We start from the raw sequence: 25,811 nt of genomic DNA, 5'->3' as shown, positions 1-25,811 counted from the left end.
AGCACAGAAAGTAATAACAACTAAACAGGGAAAAGGTCAAACACCAAACTGCAACCTAAAAGTGAAGATTGTTTTCATAATGCTACACACAAACACACAAGGTGAACCGAGGTGAACTGTGGCTGTTAAAGGGCCTGTATCATGCATTACTCAGGCTTTACTTTACTTTACTTTTGAACACAGTTTGGAGGTAAAAAGGCTTAAGTTTTGCATAATACGACCTTTAAAATGCTGTAAATACAGTGGTAAATACAGGTAAACAGTGGCACAAGTTTGCACACTTCTTAATAATAAGCTTTACCTCTTAATAATTTGTACTAATGCCGATTGTGCAGTTCAATATCGGAACATTTCTTAACTTTGGGATCCTGTCTGTCTTCTAGTTTAGTTTTTATACTTTTTGTACTAAACGTTTTGCATGTTTCTAGTGACACATTCAGGTGGATAACATTTCAAATGTTTTAATACCTGCATGTTAATTCATCCAATGCGTTTTTGCTGATAGTAATAAAACTGTGGCAGCAGAAGGGTTGTCTTGTTATTCAGAGAAAATGCAAACACAAGTACATTAACTCATAAGTGTTGTTCAAGTTATGAGCGTGAAGATTGATGTTATTCTTTAGACAATGTTGAACAATGAGCTGTTTTCACGCAACATCATAAAGAAGCTTTATATTTAAAGTCAGAATGTAATAAAAGAACTTGCAGATTGACTTATTGTTGTTGTGTTACTTTTAATGGCGGTCAGCAGCCAACTGAAAAGGTGCATTTACCGCCGCCTACTGTAGTTATACGTCTTTAAAGTGTTCATCATCTTCATGTGTTTTACACTTTACTGTTTAAAAGAAAAAAAGAGGAGAGAAAGAGAAAGCAGTTTGACTTATTACGGTAAAAAAAAAACAATAAGGAACAATAAATCATAAAAAGGACTAAACATTTTGTGGCTATACCAAATTGTCAAAGCCTGATCCTGTCAGATTTGGAAAGCAAAGCAGGGATGGACCTGGTATTAAAGCGCTTGGATGGTAGAGACCGCTGTAACGCAAGGAGCCACACGAGGGCGGTAGTGCGCACTGTTGTTGTGTCCTTGGGTATGACACTTCACTCACAGTCTCATCCTATTCAACTTTTGACCACACTGACATGTCCCACGGCCATTTTCATCTGTTGGATATTTGTTTGTGTTGCACCTAAAACAATAAAGTTCAATCTGTGGTCAATGTGTAGAGCGTTCATCTGCTGTGGGAGTATGAGATCCAAGCGCACTCGGATCTCATGGAGCTTAAGGTGTCAATGATACTTAGTGTTACAAATTCTATGCGCACTATAGACACTTCTAAGTTATTCTATTTGTAGGTTTCTCTCTATAAAATATGCTTTTCTTTTGTTTGTGAACCTGTATCACTTTAGATGCTTTACATATTTATGACCACAAGCGCCTTATGAAGAATCGACTCGTGTATTGACACAATTGGTTCATGAGGCTTCATTTAGCCAGCACAAGGATTTAGCTCTAAATAAAAATAATACTCGAAATACATTACCACCAGAGAGAAATGAGAGAAATGCTGATATATTCAAATACTTTTTATTTCCAAAGAAAATACATGGACACTGCAAAGTTTTATGCCATTTTGTGCATAGAAAATAGAAATACCAAACCGCCTAAAAGCGATCATAGAAGACAACACACTCAGGATATTTTCCAATTATTTATTCAAATAAAAAAGATGAACAAGTCCTGCAATTTGTGACTGGAGCAAACTAAGGTTGGGTTAAAAAGGACACTTTATTATCATTATTGAACTCAAACACGCGCTCAATCTCTCACACACAAACACACGCACGCAGCTACACTTTAAAATCATTATCAAAATACAAACATTTCTTTATTCATCCCTAATATTTCAACACTTAAGTCATTGATAGTGTTATTTTCCCACGTTAACCCACCACACTGTAGTTTGTACCATCTACAAAAACGCATTCGGAAAAATACAAGGAACCTTACTATCCACTTTATCAATTCAGTTTTCTCTCTGTACATGATTATAACAATGATAAAATATAAAATGTAGTGTATTTTGAGCTTTTGTCCATGTTATTGGCCCCTTGATACATACCGGTAGTTACGCAATTTAAACTTATAATATATTGAAATAGCAGAAGATGGTGAATGGTTAAATATATATATAAAAAAGCAACAACTTTTTTTTTTACTATCGTTTAAGTGCTTAATTTTTAGTGTCAAATTTAGAGCAACTGGAACTGGGAAGAGCTTTGCAAAGACTTGGTCAGTTTCTTTAAACAGACTGAATATATCCGAGGAACTGTCATTTCCAAAAAGGCTTGAACAATGTGTAAAATCTGAAAAGCAGCAGTTTGATGATGAACATGTGATTCATTTACAAGAAAAGAAGCAACTAATCTGTTTGTAACATAAGAAAGTTACTGTGAAAATGCAATTGAGAATTTAACCTGTCGCATCCTCGGAAATGAACAAGAAGTATTTCTGTTCATTGTTTTAACATTTCTTTTTACACATTAGTCGAGCCTTTTTGTTTAAATTTTAAAAACTATTTGCGACTTTTTCAAAACCTGTTCCTCCATCTTGTCATTCTGGTCTTTGGTGAAACTTTAAATCCCTAATTAGGCAAAAATAATAATAAAAAAAAAACACTTAATCACAGCTAAATTGAAGCCTACATTTTGTACATCTACTGCAGAAACATTTGGAGACCTGAGTTTGTCTCACAGTGTCTTCGCGCTAACTCAAACATGAATGAGACGGACAGGAGATGCAGAGGTTGGACAGCGGGGGGCGCCGTTACTGCCGCACCTCCACGTAGTTGGCGGGGAACAGGCCGTAGGCGCCGCGGCAGACGCCCCTCCACCAGCCCTCGTCAATCATCTCGATGTTTGTGATGATGTCGTCCGGGTCGAAGGAGATCTCGTCGTCTCCGGCTGCAACGAGAGGAAGAAGTCACGTTATCATCAGAGTTTGTTTCATCAGTATCACATCATGTTAATACAGATTAGAAAGAGAAACTGACCAGCCTGGTAGTCGTACAGAGCCACTGCGGAGATGCCCACGTCGTCTCCATAATCGTACTGCTGACTCTCTAAAAAAAAACACATCCAAATATTGTCATTTTACTCAAACGTAACCAAAGGTTCACGAGGAGCAGCAAACACGTCTGGAACGACAGTTAAAAGGTCATAAAGCGGCTCCCACACCTGCTGCCGGAGTTTCCTCTGCCTGGTAGTTGCTCTCGGGTTCTGTGTAATGAGTCTCAGGCTCGGCTTTGTACAAGTCAACCTCCCGAGACGCTTCCTCCCCCTCCTGGATGTTCTGCAAAGACAAACATTTTGTGTGTGACACTCGCATTTCCAAATACAACTATCGAGGCTCTTGATGTGTCTCAAAAGGAGGAGGCTCCACTTTGTAAGATAATGAGGGTACCACCCATACCAGAGCCCAGGGCCACGCCTACTCACTGGAGCACAAACTTGTTGCGATCCCATTGGCCGCTGGACACCACATGACCTGGATTCACAGGCTTGTGGTTTAGTCAGAATCAGACAGTGTTGTGCCTGAACGCGTTCATTGAACGAAAGTTCATGAACGCGTTCATAATTTTGGTGAACGTGAACTGAACAGTATTACTGCTGACAAACGAAACTGTGAGCGCGTTCATTCTGGTGTCTGTGAACGGCACCTTCGTTCTTTTTATTTTCGTTTAATAAGGTGTCAGATTTCTAGAGACTTCCAGGCGAAAAACACACCGTTAAGTTGCCCAAAAAGAGCCTGGCAAGTGTGAGAGCTCTGAAGTTGTTGAGGCCGATAGAGCAGACAGAGATTTCAAGTGTCGTACCGCACTGCGCATGCGCATCAAAACGAAAACGCAGCATGGACGCGACAGCATTGTGTTGTCAACTGAGCAGCAGGAGTCGCCCTGCTACGACCATTTAGGTGAGTTTTATGATAAGGTCGGTGAGGATGGGAACAATCTAACATTTCTGTGCAAACTTTGCCCAATAAGTTCTCCCTCATGTTTTTGAGAATATACAGTTGGGCTGAAAGCTGCTGCTAGTGTGGGCTGAATGGACAGCAACACATGGGAAGTCTGTCTCTTCAATGTGAAGGTAAATCCTGGGTAAGGATTCAGAATTGGATATGAAGATGAAATCTGACACATAGTTTCAGCAATAAACTAATACAATAATTGGTGCCTGTGGTTGTATTTGGGCTGTGGAAATTTAGAAAAATGATTGCATAATATTAAAAAAATAACTGAACTAGTTCATTTTTTGGAGCTGAGAACTTAGTTCAAAATGTTGAATTATGAACTATGAACTTTCCCAATACTGGAATCAGAATCAGAAAAAGTTTATTGCCCTTGTCGTTGAACGCAGTTGGCAAACAGACACTTGTCTCTGCGTTAGGGTGCAACATAAAACAATGAATAATAAAATAATAGAAACATCTATAGATAACTTAAAAAATAAATACCTCTGACCTTTGGTGGCAAAAATACTATACTGCTTCAGATTTTTTAAATAAAACATTTATATCCAGAAAATATTATTTAAATAAATACTGCCAAAAAAAGTGTCTTTATTTTACCTAAATATATGTATGGGTATTTATTTACAGGAATTATATGCAATTCTCCTCAATATTACATAGTGGCACTTTAAGTCAAATTAATTGCAACTGTTATTCATTATGTTTGTGATTCGGATGATAAATAGATCATAATAATGGAGCTTTTCACAAATAAAAAAATCTGTTACAACATTTATAGCTTCTTGAATAAACCTGGAAGCATCAGCACATCCACGTGGATTATCTTATCTTATCTTATAAAGTACCTGGTATGTGTCCTCTTCTGGCTCTGGCTGAGGGCTGGGGCTGGGGGCCGGGACGGGGGACTCTGCTTTTGGAGTCTGTTCGATTTTCCGGCGCTGCTCCTCCTGCTCCATCTTCTCTCGTGCCTGACGCCTCGCTCGCTCCTCCTCCGCTCGCTTCTTGTCCTCCTCCTCCTTCTGCTTGGCGATGTTCTCAAACCGAGCCTTAATGTTGCCTGTGCTGCCGCCGACTGTGGGAGCAAAAACACACAATCACCAAAGGAAAAGTCATATCTGCATCTCTGCCGTTTCCCACCGTCCCATCGAGTTTTGACCCCATCTACTGGCTACAGAGGGAATTACATGGGTAAATAAACTGGAACATTTCCTCTGAGATGCTAAGTAGCCACGCAATAGTAATAATTGTGATTAAACAGGAAAGAGAGTCTGACGATTTATGGAATTAGAAAAGGCAAAACCATGTCCATCATGTTGCCTCATGATTGATTTATTTATTCGTAACTTTTTGTATGTTCCAAATACAAGTAGTCAAAATCCAAAGTCTGATGGACTGAACCTTTAAATTATAAAAAAAAGGCATATTTCAGTCATGATTTTGCTTATTTTTGTGCAAATGAGTCTAATCGCAATTCTTTTATTGACATAATTTTGAAGTATTTTCAATAAAAAAATGCAATTCATGTCTGCAATTATTTCAAAAATCTAAATACAAACTTTTAAAACTAGACATTGTATTTGATGTTGAATCTGTGTGATATGTTTCAAATGACATAACGGGTTGAGTGAGGTTCAAGGCCCTTCACTGCCGCTTGCGGGTGTAACGTTCTGGAAACACTCACCAGCTTCCACAGGTTTAGTTTTCTGGTAGGCCGGAGCGGGTTTCTCCACGTGTTCAAATGTTCCTGCACTCTAAGAACAGCAGAGGGAAATGTAAAGTTTTATTGGAAGGAATAACTACATTTCATTTCAAACGCATCATTACGTACCTTATCCATGCGGTCATTCTGAACTCCAAATTTCCCTCCAAATCCGACTGAATAATCTGAAAACAATTTTGTCAGATTTATTTATACATGAAATCAGAACCACACTTTGTTTGAACTTTTTCTGCAAGAGCTAAAATAAAGCAACCCAAGTTCAGACAAAGTCATTTTAGGACACATTTTAGGACTGGCATCTGGTTTAATCTAATATATAATCTCATGCAGCGCTGCAGGAGACACATGGACAGAAACGAGCACGGGTCTGAACATGGAGCTTCATGCACAAACAAAAGCAATAATGCAATACGAGACAGTGTGAGCAATAATGTGATCTACAACTTTGTATTCATTAAAAAGGTGCACTGTGTAACTTTTCTGGTCGCAGGTCCAGCATTAGGCCTTAAAGGCCACACATTATGAATTTATATTTTAAACATGCTCTTGTACTCCTGCTATTACATCTCATGTTTTACAACTAAAACCCTTTTCATCCTGTTCCAACATTGTTTCCTCATCAAAAACATACCTGGAGTTGCATTTAGCGTCATACACACTTGTTTCATCGATCCTGTTTACGAGGTCCTCTCCTCAGAGCCCCGGAAAACACTTGGTTTAAACTTTTAAGATTTGTGACTTGTTCTGAGCATTTCTGCCCCGATTTGTGTTCATTACAACTGTGTTCTGACATTAGCATATCGGGGCAAACTAGAATTTGTTTATTTTCTCATGTAAGCCCCGCTGCTGCAATTAGCCAACACCAAATCCTACCGAGGGAACGCCTGACTGAGAGAAAGCAGATACATTACTTAACATGAGATGCCACAGCAAAGAGCAGGTTTAAAAGGCCAATAACAACATACATTTCTATCAGCAGTGCTTACTATAATTTGTTAGCGCGCCATCTACTGGCAGCTGCAGGAATCAGAATAGGGAAAAGCCATCGATTAAGCAACCTGTCTGGAGCATGCTTATGAAAGACACAGCTTTGGCTCTGATGAACTGAGCTCATCTATCTCCATAGAGACACCATCAGGCCACGTTACAGGTCGGCCCTGTGGAGAGGCGATCAAGCTGACAGTAAGAATGCCAGATGTTCAAGGTATTTTTCAGTTACAGAGTGCACCTTTAAAAGTCCGACCACAACAACACACAGGGACATTTTATTTAAAAAAAACTTTGAAGATAAAATCCTCTTATTTATAAACATGGAACACAGGTAATACATCCATAATCCTAAAGAATCAAGTTTCTGAAAGGGTCAAACAAGGGTTCAGGAGACAAGGTGAAGCCAATGAAGGTCATTTTGTCATTGCTCAAGCTCAGCCAAAAGAAGGAAAAGGTGATGCATTAACGAGCTAGAACAAGCTAAAACAAGCTAAAACAAGCTAGAACAAGCTAAAACAAGCTAAAACAAGCTAAAAACAAGCTAAAAACAAGCTAGAACAAGCTAGAACAAGCTAGAACAAGCTAAAACAAGCTAAAACAAGCTAAAACAAGCTAAAACAAGCTAAAAGGCATCTCTTGCAGATCAAGGGGTTCGTCATTCGCAGCAGGGATGTCAAGATGTCAAGATTACTCCATTTTACAATTATTCATTAGCAATTTGAGAAAACCTCAAAGTTAAGCACAACTATTTGAACTAAAGACAGATGAAGTAAACATGTTATATTTTTCTGAAGAGTCAATCTGATCCGACAGTCGAGCAGTCAAATGATTTCTATTGTTCATTGGGATTTAAACAAATATTTAAACCAAATTACGTTTAAGTGAATGAAGGCTTCCAGAAAGATTTACAAATGTGCATTACTGACATCAGAGTACATTTTTGATATTTTGATTTAATAATGCTGCCTTCTTTGTGATAAAACATCTTTTTTTTTTATGCGTTTATTGCACTATTAGTCCAGTTAAAGATGATCAAAATACAATTAGAGTTACTTTGATTGTTCGACCCGTCACAATAACTAATTGTTTCAGCCCTACATGAAACAATCAGAGCAACTGTGACCAAAATCAACAATTCCATGACATTTTTTTTTTATTTGGAGGAATATGTTTGGAGCGTACATTTCACAATAAAAGCGTAAAAAAGATAAATATATTGAGATCTATAGCAACAAATGTGTCCAGTTTAATCAAATTGTCCATCTATTAATAAGAATGAACATTTTAATTTGTGTGCAGCACTTTGACTTTTTGTTTTTAATGCGCTCTAAAAATATTGGATTGGACCGTTTTATCATAAAATCTATGTTTTTAATTAAAATCACAACTAATCTTGACATCCCGCGCTTAGACGTGGGGAGGATCTGAATGGAGATTGAGTGCCTGTTTGAGACTCGTGTTTAGACAGTTTCTCCTTGTGTTCAAAGCCCAGAGCGGAGGGGTCCTGTCTTTCTCGCTCTACCCCATACTGCCCTCCAAACCCACGCTTATAGTCTGAAACACACAGATAATAACACACACGGACACACAGACACGTGAGAGGACAACGTGGACACACACATTTAAATGAGACGTTCACAAGTGTTCAAACTTCGTCTTAAGAAAGGACGACTGCGTCCCTGAATGTTAAAAAAAACGCAATGATAATTTACATTTGTGACAAAACAGCAGTGGCAGAGAAGATGTGAACCCAGCCCATAGTTTATCTTCCTCTGGCCGGTTACTAAGGAAACCGAAGCTGTTCATGCACTTTCCCATTCAAAATGTGTAATATGTTATTTTAAATTATCAATTATGCCAATGGTCCATATTTCTCCTTCTGAAAACAATAGAGAGAGCTCGCCTCGGGATTGTGTCGTCACGTCTTCTATAATTTGATATATTTGAAACTGTGAGAGGCTCATGTGAGGCACATTCTGTTTTCTGAGAAACGAAACAGCATTCAAATCGTTATCAGCAAAAGCCTATTTTTCCCCCCTTCATTTGAACATGTTTACCTCGTGTCTGAGGACACAGATTAGTGACATTTATGACATTTGAAACCACAATCCATCGAACTCGGTCTTTGAAGTTGACTAAATGTTTGGTGAACTGTTAGTTATTCTAATGTTAAGATGCTAAATACTAAAGTTAGATTTGTTAGAGTGATAATTAAGTTTTAGTTTTCCCAACTGTTTTGGCGAAGGCATCTCAATAGATGTTTTGCACAAAAATGATTTTTACATCCGCTTTTTCTCACTTCACTGATGAGTTACAGTAAATATAATATTTATAATATGATATAAAAAGACAGAAAAAGCACTGGATTGTGAAATAGTGTCTCGCAATCAGCAAATGTCTTAGGGCTCATAATTACATTTTAAAAGACGAACTCCACGAGTTGTGAAATAAATCCATTTAAAATTAGGCCGTGGCTGGAGAGCCGCGGCGCGGTCAAATTGACGCGCAGTTTCAGGGACCGCGGCATTTCCCTTATTGCCCGTTATAGCCTCATGGTTTACCTTTACCCTAACCCTAACCTTAACTCGGCGCGGTCTAAAACGGCGCTAAACCGCGGTCAAATAGCGGCGCAGTTTCAGGAGCCGCGGCCGGCACAAAAACAACATGGCTTTTTCGGCCGCGCGCCGCGGCACTGCAGACACTCCCTTAAAATTAAGACAGAAGTGAAACCACAGACCAGGTTTGGTTTATCTGAGGAAATCACTCTCTCGGCGATTTGAGGAAGTAAAAACCATTCAAAAACACATCCACAACCACAAAGAGACCACATCAGAGACAAAGAAGAAGAGGAAGTGTTTATACACTCAAAGACACTCATTTAAAGGCGTAATGGACGATTTTTCGTAGATTTGAGAACTCAAGCAGAGAAAAGCCTCGCGGCCAAACGTGCATTTGCTTATTAGCGCGACGGATCGCATCACATCTCTCGTCTCCCGTAGATTTCTGTCTCTTCTGAGTCAGCTCGAACGGTCTTTCTCTGTCTTAATTTTGTCCCGTACACTGAGGGAACTATATTATGATAGATCAATGCGCTTAGACACAGGAAAACGTGCTGCTCTCCTGGGAACGAGCCAGAACGAGGCTGCAGGTGTGCATCCTATGATGATGACATGTGAACGAACTACTCGGCTGTCCACGCCACGAGGAAATGAGACTCCGATTTGGCGCCAAAAAATCCTCCATTAGACCTTTAAAATGAATTTACTTTTCAAAATTTGATATATTAAAAAAAAGGTATTAAACCATAATTTCATGATTCAAACCAGGAATAATTCATAATTAATTAATAAAAAACAAGATTAATTGCAAATATTACAATTACAAAGTGTGATTAATCGATTGACGAGTTTGAATTACATTTGTTAGTTAACAGTTAATTAGTTAACAGTCAAATCGTTATTATCGGCAGTAAAAAAATAAAGTAAAGGCCACAAGTTTGGACTGAAATAACAAAAAAAAAAAAAAAAAACTAAAATGTATGAGTTTAACATATTCAAAACTCATTTCTATTGTTTTATTGTCACATCTGACATCTAAACTGTAAACATTAATTGTCTTATAAATAAACAAAGGTAAGCAAATTCATTTAATACCCGATATTAAGCATTTTTCTTTCATAGTTATTTTAAACTAGTTTCCAGGTTCTATAAAAGTCCTTTTTATAACAATATAAAACGGAGACACCAATAAAACTATTATTAATGTAAAGGTACCTTTTTGAGACTCGTGCAGCTGTGTTTTCTCCTGATGGTCCCAGCCCAGAGCAGACTTGTCCTGTCGGTCCGACTGAACCCCAAATTTACCCCCAAAACCCTTCACATAATCTGGAAAACAAACAAATAAATGTGTTAAATGTAGTGCACTAGAGGCTGGAAATAATGACAAAAATGTGCATCTCAATGACAAATTTAAGGACAAATATAATGAATTATTTGTGTTGTTTTCAGCCTTTAAACCTGCTCTTGAGAACATTTAGTTTGGAATCTCCTGTTTTAGAACTAAAACTGTATGCAGAAGGAATTACACAGATTCATAATAATAATAATAATAATAAATATAGCCGCAAGCGGCAATGATCGGCCCTCGCCACGCCGCCGCCACACCGCCGCCACGCCGCAAGAGGAGGGGGCGCTAACGCGCCCCAATTGTCCTTTTATTACGCCTACTGCTGAATCTGTGACGCTGTCACATCTTCTCCCCTTTGTTTTACCATCAAAAAGCAATTTTATTTTGAATTCTTGGCAAAATGTGCGGCTTTGCCGCACAGACACCGTGACTCTTTGAATAAAAATGTGGATAACTTTTGATGGTCCACCCCTCAAGATGAGTCTCACCAAATTTCAGGTTAATAGGGCTGACGCCCTAAGAGGAGTTTGTGAAAGTCTAAAGTGTAAACATGTTCTCGCGATTTCCCCATTGGAATAACATGGAAGGTTTCGGTCATCGTTACGGCAAAGCCATAACAATTATGACATGGGTCTCATTGACTTTTTTGATGGGGATGCCAAAATTGAGTTGTGTGTCAAATTTCATATAATTTCGCAAAACTAAATATTTAACCTCCATATAAAATCTGTAGGGGGCGCTGTGGCTCCAAATTAATTTATTTCACTTCAAGTAGGTTTAGGGCAAAGAGTTTAACAACTGATTCTAATTTGACACAATTCGGACTTTATCTGCGCAAACGGCAGAAATGTAAAATTTGGGAGATTTCTGAAATTCTTGCTACAGTTTGCGGCTTCGCCGCACAGAGACCGTGACAGGTATCAATGTAATTTGGATAACTTTTGATGTCCCACTCCTCAGTAGCATTTTCACCAAATTTCAGCTTTTTAGGGCCAACGCCCTGGGAGGAGTTCGTAAAAGTACGACGTTTGGAAAAACTTCGAAGTCATGTTTAGCCATTTTTGAAGCAATATGGCCGACATTTGGCGGACGGCGTTGCCGTAATAATATTTTTTACTTCTCTTGTCACCATCTACCTCTGCGCCAAATTTCATGATTCTACGATCAGATTTTTTTTTGGGTCATTTCTCATCTCTCAATGCATTTTTGGTACATTTGGGGGCGCTGACGCGCCAATTTTTTTAATTTTAGAAAAGGGAAATAGCCAGAATGTAGAAAGGCACGATTTTTAGAGGTGTGCAAATTTTTGTGACTTTTCGTCAATGTTCACTGGGTGAAAAATAGGGGGGTTGGTCCCGAGAAGAAAGAAAGAACGAAAGAAAGAAAGAATAATATTCCGATGCGAAAACAATGTTTCCCATTTTTCAAATATCATAAACTATACATTTTCGGAAAGCGCTCGCGCTTTCCTACCTCATGGTGTGGGTCCCTGGTCACTGACGGGTACTTTCGTTAATTTTGAGTGGGCTCCGCCCACTTTGTGTTTTTGGCCCTCTATACAGTAATAATGTTCAATTTTTGCATTACATGCTTATATGCACGGAACATGCAAGAGATGGGGAACGTATTCGTGAGCTACTTAGCGCAAATGAGTGCTTTATATGGGGATGACGTCATCTCAATGTAAAATGCTCGTTTAGTGCGCACTTTTGCACGGGCTTCGCCCGTTTACAACGGTAATGTTCCATTTTCCTACTACTAATTAGTATGCACGGGGCGTGCATGAGTGAAGGAGTGCGTTAGTGAGTGTTTGGAAGTGGGCGAGCGCTTCGCGCTCGATTTTGTGTGCACTACGTGCGCACTTTCGCAGCCGTGCTTTGCACGGCCTTACGAGATTAATAGGCCTCTCGCCAGCTTGTGGCGCTCGGGCCTAATAATAACTGGAAAGATCACAGGGCAATGCCAGGAAGCCACACAGTTGTACTGATAGTGATAAGAAATAGTCTGGAGATGATTTATGGAGTTAAAAACAGTAGAAGATTCTCAGAGCCACGTCACTTTAAGGAAATGCCTGTTGTAAAGGAGATTCAAAATCACAACAGCGGTTGTCTCTATATCTGTACAATTTCTATTTTCTTTGTAAATGTTGTGCGCGTGGCTTTTATTCAGGAGCGCTGTAAAGCCTGTAAAGCATGGCATTTATTTCTGTGAGAAAAGTGGGGTACTGCAGCTTTAAAAAAAAAAAAAAAAAAAAAAAAACAGGTTCCACTTGCCTTTCTGGGACTCGTGCTGCTCAGTTTTGCCCTGATACTCGAAGCCCACAGCGCTTTTGTCCACTTTGTCCGTCTCCACGCCAAACTTCCCTCCAAATCCTTTGGAATAGTCTGGAGAAATATTACAAAATGAAAGTTTTTGTCTAAAGACCTGGCCTGACCTGTAAATGAGCGGAAAGAAAGTCGACAAAACAACTGAAACAAAAAAGAAAAATCTAAACGTTTAATAGAAATTATCGTTTGACTCGTTGACTACTAAAGTAATAAATTGCAACAAACGAAATATTGATTAAAACCAGTGCTAATAAAGTATAATATATAAAGCATCAGGCGGAACAGGACTGGGCTTGTTCAAATAGTTTGTGAGCGTCTATGCCAAGAACAAACCCCTGAAGATATGATTCTTTCAAATGCAAAGTTTAATCAGGTCCCTTCAATAAAGAGTCTTGTTTTGAGCCGGCGGCTATTGTTTTCAGCCTTATTTAAGATGCTCCTGCTGGTAACACTGCACAGAAAATAAAGCCAATTTAGTTTAAGTCCTTCTCCACATTTTTTTGAGTTCTAAAAATGAAATAGAAGGAATAAGATCATCCAAAGGTATTTTTAAAAAAAAGGCCCGAATAATGAAAAGTATGTTTTACGTCACTTCACGGTGTCATGTTGCACAGTACGGCATTAAAATGGCAAAATCTCAAAGGATACTAAGTTACACAGGCGTATCTTTAAGTTACCACTTTTTTTTGCACAGATAGAATTGCAGGATAAAAAATAAAAAACACTGAGCGAACCTTTCTGGGACTCGTGTTTTTCGGTCTTCCCCTGATAGTCGAAGCCCATCGCGCTCTGATCCACGCGGTCCTTCTGAACGCCGTATCGACCGCCGAAACCAGTCGAGTAGTCTGGAAATCACACACAAAATATACAGCGTTAAACATGAACCGGCACAGTTTTAATCCCAGTAAAGCTTTTTCTGAATGACCGACATCAGAAATAAAACATTTTGGGTAATTTTAAAGTCCCTCCTCCTCCTCCGAGCTCAGGGTGTGTAAAAATATATACGGGTACAGTCAAATAGTTGTGCCTAGTCCTTTCATTTGTTTTAGCACAAGCGGCAATAAATAAACTGAGCAATGAAGTTTTTTGTTCGTAGTACTCAGAGCTTTAAAATATTATTACTTAAGTGGAAGTGTGGGACAATAAAGGAATATCTTATCTTATCTTATGTCACCGAATTATTAAGAGAGTAAAAGTATTTGAAACAATTAATACTTGTTTCACTCTCTGGTCGTGTTCCGTTTGTTCCATGTTGTGCGTTTTAAATTTAAAAAGAAAAAAGCTTTAAAAATATTATATAAAATACATAAAAACTGAATAATAGTATGGACAAACAATATATTTAAAATTTGATTTATGATTGAATTATTTAATGTTTTGTCCTTTCACTTTCATTCACAGATTATGGTATTTGCAAAGAACAGAATAAAAAAAAAGAATCAAATCTGATGTGCAAATGTTTAATGAATGAATTAATGAAGAAGTAAAAGTACGAAACCTGAAAACTATTCTGGAAAGTAAATATAACTCAGCATTACCCACATGAGTCGTATGTTTAATATTTGAACCTCAAAAGTTCCCCTGTGATAAGAAGGTTTAATATCAAATCTCAAACACGATGTTGAATTTAGTTCCAAACACACTTGTGAGAGCTAAAGTGTGAGCAGACGTCAGACGTGTCCAGACAGTACCTTTCTGTGAAGCGTGTTTCTCCGTTTTTCCAGCGTACTCAAAGCCCACAGCCGACTGAAACATAAGAGACGTAAAGTGAGGCCGTCTGTAACGTTCAAGCTGAAATCATGAACCACGCCGGTGCCCTGCCCATCAATTAGTCGACTAAAAAGGGGCGTGGCACTATCGATAATTCAGTGTATTTATGCAAATATAAAAGGCAGATTAAACTCCGCTAACGCACTCCTCGTCTTCTTTTTGTAGTTAGATTTAAATTTGTATAAAAAATATTAGTTCCATTTAAATCTAGGGAGTGTCTGCAGAGCCGCGGCCGAAACTGCCATGTTATTTTTGTGCGGGCCGCGCGCTGCGGCTCCTGAAACTACGCTGCTATTTGACTGCGTTTTAGCGCCGTTTTAGACCGCGCCGGGTTAGGGTCAAGGTTAGGGTCAAGGTTAGGGTCAAGGTTAGGGTCAAGGTTAGGGTCAAGGTTAGGGTCAAGGTTAGCCATGACGCTATAAGAGAAGTCCCGCGGTTCCTGAAACTGCGCGGCCATTTGACCGCGGGCCGCGGCTCTGCAGCCACGGCCTTAAATCTATATAGAAAATTAATATTTCCATTTAAATATATAGAAAATTAATAATTCCATTTCAATCTACCGGTATATAGAAAATGATTAATACAATTTTTATCTATACAAATGATTAATTCCATTTAAATCTATAGAAAATAATTAGTTCCATTAGCATTAGCAGGCAGTAGCTAATGTTTATTAGCTTTATCCAATGAAATTTCCCCATGTGGGACAATAAAGGAATATCTTATCTTATCTTATCTTATCGTGACGGCAAAACTCTGAAAAGCACTTGTTATAAACCATTAGAATGCTCAGAATGCAATAGAAAAGTGAGGAACAAGTTTGGACCGTTGCAAAAACTGTTTAAAATGAATAACTAGTTCCGTTTTTCAGATTCCTAAGACATTTTTTAGCCATTTCGCTGCCTCCCGGTTGACAAAACACTGTCGTACCTGGTCGACGCGATCCGCCTGCACGCCGTATTTCCCTCCGAAGCCTTTAGAAGTGTCCGTCTGTGAGCAGTGCTTGGACAGTTTGCTCTGGTACTCGTGACCCACAGCCGACTGAAAACACACACAAACGTAAACAAATATGACCCAGAGGATTAAAGTCAAGCACAAGGGAAAGGCAGGCCTCCGACTCATCGCAGATTAAACACAGCGAGGTGGAAACGAGGCCTCGTCGTCACATTCACAGAGAGAAATGTGCTGCCGATGCTGGAAAAGATAATTTATACAAACGCCACTGAGGCGTTAGACGTTCTATTGACAGAGCTGTGGACCAGGTGTTAAAACAGCTATTTCAATGCTCACAAATACAAGTACATGGCAAAACATGCAAGTATTTAGAGCCCCAATTTGCCCTGATGTATACAAACTAAACTAAATCTGACTCTTCTTTTGTATAAAACTGCAGTTGCTTTGGTTTACACAAGCACTTGTCAGGGAATATATGGTTTCTAGTACAAAAAGAAAGTGAAATTGAACAGGATTTGAAATGTACTTCCTTAAAGTTTAGTGGCAAGTAATAACCGACAACGTACCGTTTGATACCGTTTGATTCCGCCGCAGTTTTGAGTGAGTGGGAGTGAAAGTTTAGGTGGTGCTTGAGATAAAAAACATTTAGACTTCTACAAACATGTTCTGAAAACCCGAAAATCAGAGGTGGGTCGTACTCTGTTATATTTACTCAAGTAAGTTTAGAAAGAAATTGTACTTGGAGTTGTTTTCAAACAACACAGTTTTCTTCTTGCGTGAGTAAATCTACAAGTGGCAAAAGCTATACATTAAGTTGACAATATTAAATCCTTCAGATGTGATTTATTTTCTCATTTTGCGCATCATTTCTGGTTTTCTGTCTTTTCTTCAGATGTTTCCTCCAGATAGTTAAGGGGCTTCCACACCGCCACGCCCGAAGCGTCCAGTTTACATTCAACGTTACATTTACGCAACGCGTTCAGATATGTAAAGGTCTCTGCAGCTGAAGCGTAGCAGCCGCCGAAGCAGCTAATCAGAGCTGACGCTCCAGTGACGTAGGTACGTAAGTATTGCCCCTCGCATTTCCGGTATTCCCCGTGGAATTCCCCAAGAAGCGCCACTTTTTCCTTGCTCGTCAACAATGGCAGACGAAAGACTGATTGAAAACCAAAAACGTGAAAAAAACGCTCTCGATATCCGCCATTTTACACAATGAAAGGCCACACCGACAACAACTCCACTGCTCATGCGACAACACCTCTACTGCGCATGTGCGCAGAGAGCTTGAGCGCGCCTGTGTATAGTGGCCGGGGCGTCGAGAGCGCGCGTCCACTGCGTAAACCTTTCAAATGTACACGAGCTCAAATTCTGCGTAGGGCGCGTTTAGCGGTGTGTACGTACCGTTACGCTTACTTGAGTTTAAGTTTTTTGTGACATTTCTTGGAACACTATGTTGTACTTAAATGTTGTCTTTTGAAGTAAGGTAACCCTTACTTGAGTACATTTTTTGGCTTCTCTTCCCACCTCTGCTGAATATAAATTGACTTTTTTGGTTCAAAACATCACAAGAGAGACAGTCTAGATTTAAAGGACAATTATTGCCAACACTCAACAGTTAACCCTTCGGGTCGACGCCCGCACCGGTGCGTTTTGAAACATGGTCGGATGGACGTCATGCGGAAGCGGATACCTGACGCTACGTCTGAGTGATTTTTTTATGCGAATCTATCCATTAAAACCAAAGTTATGATAATTTCAATTCCATTAAAATGTGCGGAAAAATATGCGCACTTATCTGCGCGCGTTGCATTTCTTATAATAATTTTGTCGTCTTTTGTGATAAAACGAAACTGAAAAAAACATTAGCTTTTGCTAACACGGATGTTCAGGATGCACACGAGGAATGTTAACATTAGTCACATGACAAATAGTCAAAGAAGAAGAACGAACGAGAGGAATCATGCTGTTTTTAAGTAGTTTGAGAGTTTTAGTATTTCAAGTATTTGATTGTCAGTAATATAGTTGTTGTGAAGCAAAATGAGGAGCACACTTCATGTTGATCAAGTTTAGTCCTGGGTTAGTCCTGGGTTAGTCCTGGGTTAGTCCTGCTTTAGTCCTGCTTTAGTCCTGCTTTAGTCCTGCTTTAGTCCTGCTTTAGTCCTGCTTTAGTCCTGCTTTAGTCCTGCTTTAGTCCTGGGTTAGTCCTGCTTTAGTCCTGCTTTAGTCCTGCTTTAGTCCTGCTTTAGTCCTGCTTTAGTCCTGCTTTAGTCCTGCTTTAGTCCTGCTTTAGTCCTGCTTTAGTCCTGCTTTAGTCCTGCTTTAGTCCTGCTTTAGTCCTGCTTTAGTCCTGGGTTAGTCCTGGGTTAGTCCTGGTTTAGAGTTCCTTCTGAACCTCACTCACATGTCATTTTGGACAGAAACTGTTTTGAGAAGTAGCACAAATAGTAGTTTATTGCTTGTATATATCACAAGAATACTTTTATATGTTCATATTTGCACCTTGTGGTTCAGTTTGAACCTTTTTAAACGCTTGGTTGAGCATGTTTGAGGGTTTTACAATGAAAAAAACAATTTTTCTAGACGGACTGTGTGTTTTCTGTGTGTGTTTAGGTCCAGTTATGTTGAAATAGTATGTCAAAGTGAAAAACTAACTAACTGATCATATAAGTGAGGTTGTGCGGGAAAAAAAAAGATATCCAACATTGGAGTGGTAAACATTTCTTAATGTAGTATATCAGGGCAAAATTGAAGGTACCCAAAAATGGCCAAAAAAGCTCCGGACCCCAAAGGAAGATGTAGCGTGCCTCTAATTTCCTGGTCAAAACAGTCGTACTGATCGTGATAAGAAGGCAGAAATTCACAGAACGAGTTTGGAGATTATTTATGAACTTAAAAACAGCAGAAGATTCTCGCTCTGATTGGCTACCGAGCAGTGGTCCAGAGAATGCTGAAGCGACTCGTTTTTTTGCCTAGACGGCCCCCGTGTTTTCAAATCCCATCTAAAAGCCTGACGCCAGGTATATTTTTGATGAGGTAACAAACAAAGTTAGAACAGGGTTAAAAGAGCGAATGCTGCATAATATGTGCCCTTTAATATACAATAAAGAAATGTCCCTTGTCACCTTGTCCATGCGGTCCTGTTGCACTCCGAACTTGCCGCCGTAGCCGTGCGAGGCTTTGGGCATCAAGTCCAGCTCCTGCTCCTTCAGTTTGGTGTGCTCCGTGGAGACCGTCTCACGCAGCTGGTGGATACTGGAAGAAAAGCACAAGACTCAGACCAAAACCTTTACAGCAACGTCAGATAAAGTGAGAAGATTTAAGCTCACTCGATGTGCTCCTGGTGTCCTGAACCTGCCACCGTCTTTGCTCCCCAGCGCTGCTCCTTCTCAGAGACGTCATTCTGGAAGAAAGAGGGCATGATAGAAGAGTGAAAGCTTAATTATTAACCTTTGTGACTTCAATAAAATGCACTTAATCCCAATCACTATGCAAAAAAGATCAACTGATTAAGATTACTTATTTTTGTAAGCTATAACCCTATACTGGCTTGAAATGCCTGTAAAGGTTAACATGTTATGGCTGGAAAGATTAAATTCATATAAACCTATGGAAAAGGTGAAAAACTGCAGGTGAATACGAAGGAAAAAAAAAAAAAAAAAAAAAAAAGAAATTCAGAAAATATAGATTTGAAACTTCTTTGGTAGTTCACTTATATAAATGTAGGGGGAAATGTATTTTGACCTTTTTTGACATGTTAGGTTTACCTCTATAAACAAGGCACTTTATATGACCAAATTGCACATAATATTTGCGATATATAAAGCTCACAATGGATAGCACAAGGTTTAAATTTCTGACATATTACAAACATATTTACTGAGGGGATTTTGTGTAGTAAACTAGAGTCCTTTCAAAATTTGCCACATTTTTAGAGACAAAAATTGAATAACCCAGGCTTAGAATTTCATAATTGTCGTGTCTGTCGTGTCTGTCTGTCTGTGCGCGTCTGTGCGCGTCTGTGCGCGTCTGTGCGCGTCTGTGCGCGTCTGTGCGCGTCTGTGCGCGTCTGTGCGCGTCTGTGCGCGTCTGTGTCTGAGCTACTTTAAAGAATGAAGGAAGGAAAAATTACATTTGGCTTCACTACAATGTCCCAGAGAAATCTATGGATGAAGTAGATTCAATTAAATAATAAATGACAAGAGTGAAGACCAACCTCAAAGTCTGGGTCCGTCTCCCAGTCGTCTCCTCCGTCGTCCACATTCATGGTCACATTTTGTCCGACTGCTGCCCGCCACATGGTCGCACCTCACGCCAAACACACTGCAACATGGGAAAACGGGCATCGCAACATTTACAATTATGCGCTTTCGATGTCAGAATGAAGGGGAAGCAGTGTTGAGTTTTGTTCAGTAAAACTAAAACAGTATCTCTGAAATCCTATGAAAAAATACATGTATGATTCAGAGAACAAAGTTGCAATGGGTAAATGAGAAGGGAAAACAAATATAAAACATGGTTAAAGTTTAAAAGTCGATTTAGCAAAATATGTCTCCTATAAATCAACCGAATACAGTATTAATCAGAGTCTAGTCTTCCTGGAGTCCAACATTATTTTACGTCACTAAATATATAACCAAGTACAGTTTTAAGAGCAAGTTAAAAAGAGAATATGATAAGAAAGGCAAGCATGAAATAAGGAGTTGGAATAATGATAGTAGAGCTGCAACTAACGATCGTTTTTCTAATCAATTAGTTACGTGTGAGTGTTTTCATCAAATGCACTAAATGTACACATTTTCCACCTCATTTTCATCCAAATCGCGGCTCAATTTGAATCATAAAACTCCTGCTCTCAGCTCAATTCATGTTTTGGAACCGAAATACAGACCAGCTATTATTATTAAATTAGTTAGATCTTTGAATATAAATGCAAAATACCAAATATACAGTATGGACATGAGAACAGTGCAAAAAGATAAGCTCCAACCAAACAAAATATGATTAACATCATCAGTTTTTGGTTGACATAACATAAAACGTGTAAAAAGAGATTTTCGTAACATTAATGGAGTGTAGAATATTTTAATTAGATCTGATTTGTAATTTACATTCAGACTAGAATCCAAATGTTACTCCTGCATGCATTGTTGAGCCATAAACTATGACAAGTAGAACCACGCTGCTGTTGTTGTGTATCTGGCATGTCTTCAATGAACCAAAGCCTGACTCAGCGTTTGTTTTCCCTCTTTGTGCTGTGCTTTTTTCCATTCAGGACGAGGAGGAGTCTGCGTGGGTCTGCCCCAGGTCTTTTCTCTGTCCTGGGCTCGTACGTGGCTTTTGAGTTCTCCTCCTCAAGAATGTCCCGAGTTCAGACCAGGAACCAGGAAGCAACGTCCCAAGTTTTTTTCTGACAACACACACCAGGCAGCACCACACCCTTTTGCAAAATAGTCCAATAAATAAATCCGCAAAACATGAAATGATCAAAAATTAAACGAAGAATGCAGTATTTTGGCATTTGTCATTTTAGTTATTTATTTCAAGAATAAAACACACATTCTTGCATTGTTAAGAACTAATCAATATAGATATGATTGAGAATTCATAAACTGGTACAAAAGGTATATATTTTAATAAAACTGCTCATGCTAATTGGTTTGTTTTGAATGCATTTAGAGTTTCAATCAATGCAATTCCTTGTCTAGAAGTGATTAAACACAGATTGACACAGCATTTATTCCATGCCTCATTAAACTGTTGATTATATAACATAAAATTTGTTTTTTTAAAAACGAGACCTTAAGATATTTTCTGTTCATATTGAGTATTTCTGGTTAGATTCATGACATTTGGTCAAAAGCAGCCATGCCAAATTTAACTCTGCAGCGCTTTGTTCGCCTTTTACACTAACAATTATGCTTAGAAAATGTCACATACGCACCGTTTTTTCAATTTAAGTATCTAAAATAGGCACTGAAGCCAAAATAAATGTTGAAATTGGCTGTGAATGTGGAGCAGTCGTGGCTTCTTACCTGACCGTGGTATTTCCTGTTCGCGTTTTCCTCTGGGCTAGCGGTTGCGGCTAAAGCTAATCAAACCGATTCAATAACAAATATTTGCGTTCGCGAGCCACGTAAATGCACGTAAATGGTAAAATACATACCGGGTACAAAGAGGAGGTCGGGTCCAAACGTGGGAAAAGTGCGAGAGTGCGTAGGTCCTCTGATAAAACGAGCTCCTGTCAGAAAAAACGCTGAAGCAGAAGCTGGATGTTCCTCCTGGATGAAGAGCACTCCCTTCATTCCGCTACTTCCGGGTTCGGCGCGGTGACGCAGGAAGGCGGGACGTACGGATGGATAAGGAATAGAATCTATAATAAAGTCTTTAAGACGTAGTACAACTAGAATTGGTGGTAATGTAACGCTTGGATACCAACCGCCATAAAATACCAAAGAAGAAGAAGATTATCGTTATTATAACTATACGGCTATAATTCTATGTAACAGCAATGGACAAATAACAAACATCAAATGATTAAAGTTGCACTATGTAACTTTCCTAGTGAAGGGTCCAACATGGGGGCTGCAACTAACTATGGATTTAATGGTCGACTAGTCAATCCATAAATTCCATTTTGGATTTTTTTTTTTTTAAACCAAAGAAAGGTTGATATAATATATATAATATATAATAGTGATTGAAGGCGTCTAGATTAACAAATAAAGAATTCTTCATAATCAGTTCATTCTATTTCGCCTTTCTGAATAAAACAATCAAATGTCTTTCTGCATTGTTTGAGTGTTTGTATAATCAGATAAAGATTATGATTAGGTCTATGATTATTATAACAGTTGGCTAGTCACAATTATTTCGTCGTCTCTGTAAGCCCAAAGTTCAGAGTTACAGACCGGTTTATTTTTTGCAGGAAGTTGTCATTTTATTAAACTTAAAAGTGCAACGTTATTTTTGTATGTACACACTTTGTAAATAAGGTCCCAGGTCGAGTAAAGGTGAGATCTGTGGAGAGGGAAGTCCACGATGGGCAAAATGATAAAAAAAAACCTACCTGTAATTTAATAAATACAAGATGTGTTTAATGCCATATCGTGGAACATTCCAGGCAAAGCGCAAACCACTTCATGGAGATAAGAGGCACAATTGTATAGGTTTCATTAACCCTCTTTCATTAATCCAAGTGATTTTCTTTGCCACAAGCTTCTTCAGGCAAGAAAAAAATAAACCATAGTAATCAGAATACAATTATGTCAAACTTTAAAAAGGCACGACGAGTCAAGTTCAGAATTTTATTGAAAGTAAGCAATAAATAATACTGTGATAAAAATAGTTTATAAGTACTCAGACTGTACATCGATGTTACAGGATCACAGCTGAAAAAGGGAAAGGCAAAAATACCAGCAACATGATTTCAATTTGTGCAGAAACAACTAGATTATTAAAACATTAAAGCAACTTTTCAAAAAAAAATCTACAAAAAGTCCTCTAGTCTGTCCTGATCATTGGATATATAAAAACAACTGGAACCTGTGTTAAAGCATAGACGAGACGGAACATGAGAGGAAAGCGTCACCATATTCAAGATAACAACATTTATAACCTAAAAATTTAGTAAATAGTGAATGAATAAATAGAAGACAAACAGTACAGGAGTTAATAATAAACAATAAGGCTTAAAAGTGCCACGCTGTGCAAAAGTTTCAGGAAAGTTTTAAAGAAAAGCTGAACATTTCTTCTAAATTTTTATTTAGTTTGGGAAATATCTCTGCATTTCATTTACATTTTATTCACATTTTTTATTTCTATCGGGTTGGTCCTCGTTTAGAACTACCGGTACAAAAAAAGCAAGTGCGTTGTCCCATTTTTCTGTTTATCTAAATCACTGTTGATCACCAAATCTTAAGAAATATTAGTGATAAATTTGGGAATATTGGTAATGGGAGACATGAAAATGATCAAAATTACTGTTGCGTTATATTTAATTTGTTTAATTTTTACACAAGGCCAAATATATTAGTTGAATATATAAATGAAAATTCATATTTTAATAGTTTTTTTTTCCAGGAGAGAAAGAGCATTTACTCACAATGAATGACAATTTTCCATTAACTCAACTAATTTTGTCATTATTTTTTCATTATTATTGCTCAAGTCAGTCAGTCAACTAAATAAAACGATTACTATTGCATATTTACATTTTTAAAATACATTTTTTAACCAAATACAAGTGCAACTATTGTAACTGGCTTTTAGATACACTATTCATAAATATTATAAACTTTTTTTTATACTTAAAAAAAATAAAAATAAAATAAAATCAGATTTGATTTAATAATGCTTTGTACAGTCCAAATAGCGATCAGTCATCAAAATACTACATTTTGATGATTATTCAGATTAATTGCTTCAGTCCTAGTTACAATTTACTAACCACGAACTAAATATTGCTTGTAGTTTAAATTCTTTATGATTATTGTATAGATACATACATATTGTATAGGGAATTGATTTGAAGCAAACCTTCAGCCTTAAGACAGCTGTCATCTTTTCATCAATCCTTCTTGTGTTTTGCACACACAGCGCTCTGTGTATAACTTTCTCAGAAACGTGCCCGAGACTTTTGCACAGCGTCGTAGCGTTGACAAAGTGTTTCAAAAGCGTGTTGAAAGTTGGATCTTTCCGCTTCGTCGATATATGTTTTGCAGCCAAAGCGGTCGATCGATCTCAGGCCTCTGTGAAGTTGGTCCATTAAAAGTAGGTGCGACAGTGAACAGTCCCTTCTTTGCACATGCATCTTATCCTCAGAGGTGGCAGTGAAACGTTTTTTTTGTTTATCGTTTTGTTTTGAAAGGATTATGTTTAAAGGGATTCGCCGAGGAGTCAACATGCAATTTAAAAATCCCCCACCTGGAGATTACAGTTTGACGCTCGTTTGCATCAGAGTTTTATAAAGATATGGCTTAGCAAGATAACATTTGGTTTCAGAAGATATGGGTATAAAAAAGAAAGGAGGTTTAAGCCTTTCTAAATGGCATCAGTCAATACGTTTACATGCGGAAAAATATATAAATACTATATACCTTAGTTGCATTTTCTATACACAGGAGCAATAACATTTGAAAGATTGAAACACGACTAGCTAAACTAATACAAAATTACTATGCATATTATCAGAACATTCTATAGGTCGTAGACATTTTAACTACAGAGTTAACACATTTTATCACATACAAACGTAGACGGGAACATTACATTAACAAAGTCATTTCAATCTTTGCGAGTCGATCACTATGACAATTAAAATTGTGATTATCTTGCAGCGCTAAGTAAAAAGGATATTTATTACAACGGCGCTATATAAATGGAGATTTGTTGGAATTTGTTGTTCACCTTTAGCATTACAATTTATTAATGTTATGCCCATTTCTACATGCAGTATTGCGCCACGAGAGACGATATGTTGGCAGCCTTTTTCAACGGCCTAGTAATAGCATGATAATAATATGGTAATAACGAGACGGAGGTAATTGTATTGCAACTGAGATAATACACTATACAGCCGTCGTTTCATATTTTTTACCAAGAAACTGCCCACAATTATTCTTTGCTTTTCACATTCATGCCAAGCACGTTGAATTACTTTGTGTATGAATAATTCTTTACAACGAAACCTGCCTTGCCTCAAATCACAAATGTTTTGAAGATACACAAAATTAGAATATCGAGTATGTAGTATGTGAAACAATTTAAAAAATGTTTAAAAAGAGCTGGTTAAAATTTAAAAATCTTCCAACACAATGGTTGGTTAACAGTAAATGTCATGTTTTGTACTCTCACTCCGACTTTTACAGGCACATCGATCGCATTTCACATCTACTGCCATAAAATAGTCAGCCTTTTTGTCGGGAACTACATTTTTGAAAGATTGTTAATATCACCAATCAAATCCATGGAATTAAGTAGAATTATTAAAAAAGTTTTGTAGCCTTATGGTTTTTACTGTAAAACTAGTGTTGTATTTTTCTTTTCTTTTTTTAACGCGTTTTTGTATCTTAGCTAAAGTATATTCTAATATTCTAGTTAAATGGTTAGATTCAAG

The 25,811-nt window shown here is 38.1% G+C and overlaps 1 protein-coding gene across 4 annotated transcripts; it reads right to left on the bottom strand.

The window, feature by feature from the left end:
• Positions 1 to 1,698: 1,698 nt before the first annotated feature.
• Positions 1,699 to 22,015, bottom strand: cttn (cortactin). Of its 4 annotated transcripts, XM_072464943.1 has the most exons (16): positions 21,861 to 22,015; positions 19,911 to 20,017; positions 19,024 to 19,097; positions 18,820 to 18,949; positions 15,674 to 15,784; positions 14,665 to 14,719; positions 13,708 to 13,818; positions 12,920 to 13,030; positions 10,514 to 10,624; positions 8,184 to 8,294; positions 5,859 to 5,914; positions 5,712 to 5,781; positions 4,876 to 5,102; positions 3,238 to 3,352; positions 3,054 to 3,122; positions 1,699 to 2,964 (listed from the first exon to the last, which is right to left on the bottom strand). In XM_072464943.1, exons 2-16 carry the CDS (start codon positions 19,992 to 19,994, stop codon positions 2,828 to 2,830), a joined length of 1,572 nt encoding a protein of 523 aa, XP_072321044.1. In that variant the 5' UTR covers positions 19,995 to 20,017; positions 21,861 to 22,015; the 3' UTR covers positions 1,699 to 2,827. The 4 variants fall into 4 exon arrangements, with proteins under 4 accessions (XP_072321044.1, XP_072321045.1, XP_072321046.1 ...); XM_072464944.1 differs by lacking the exon at positions 8,184 to 8,294; XM_072464945.1 differs by lacking the exon at positions 12,920 to 13,030.
• Between the last annotated feature and the right edge of the window lie 3,796 nt (positions 22,016 to 25,811).

This window comes from Eucyclogobius newberryi, unplaced genomic scaffold (assembly GCF_026437365.1).
Source record: "Eucyclogobius newberryi isolate DKJ021-1_F unplaced genomic scaffold, fEucNew1.0.hap1 SCAF_5, whole genome shotgun sequence".
NCBI classification, from domain to species: domain Eukaryota; kingdom Metazoa; phylum Chordata; class Actinopteri; order Gobiiformes; family Gobiidae; genus Eucyclogobius; species Eucyclogobius newberryi.
The sequence above is the reverse complement of the archived record's forward strand: the minus strand, read 5'-3'. Positions and strand labels throughout refer to the sequence as shown.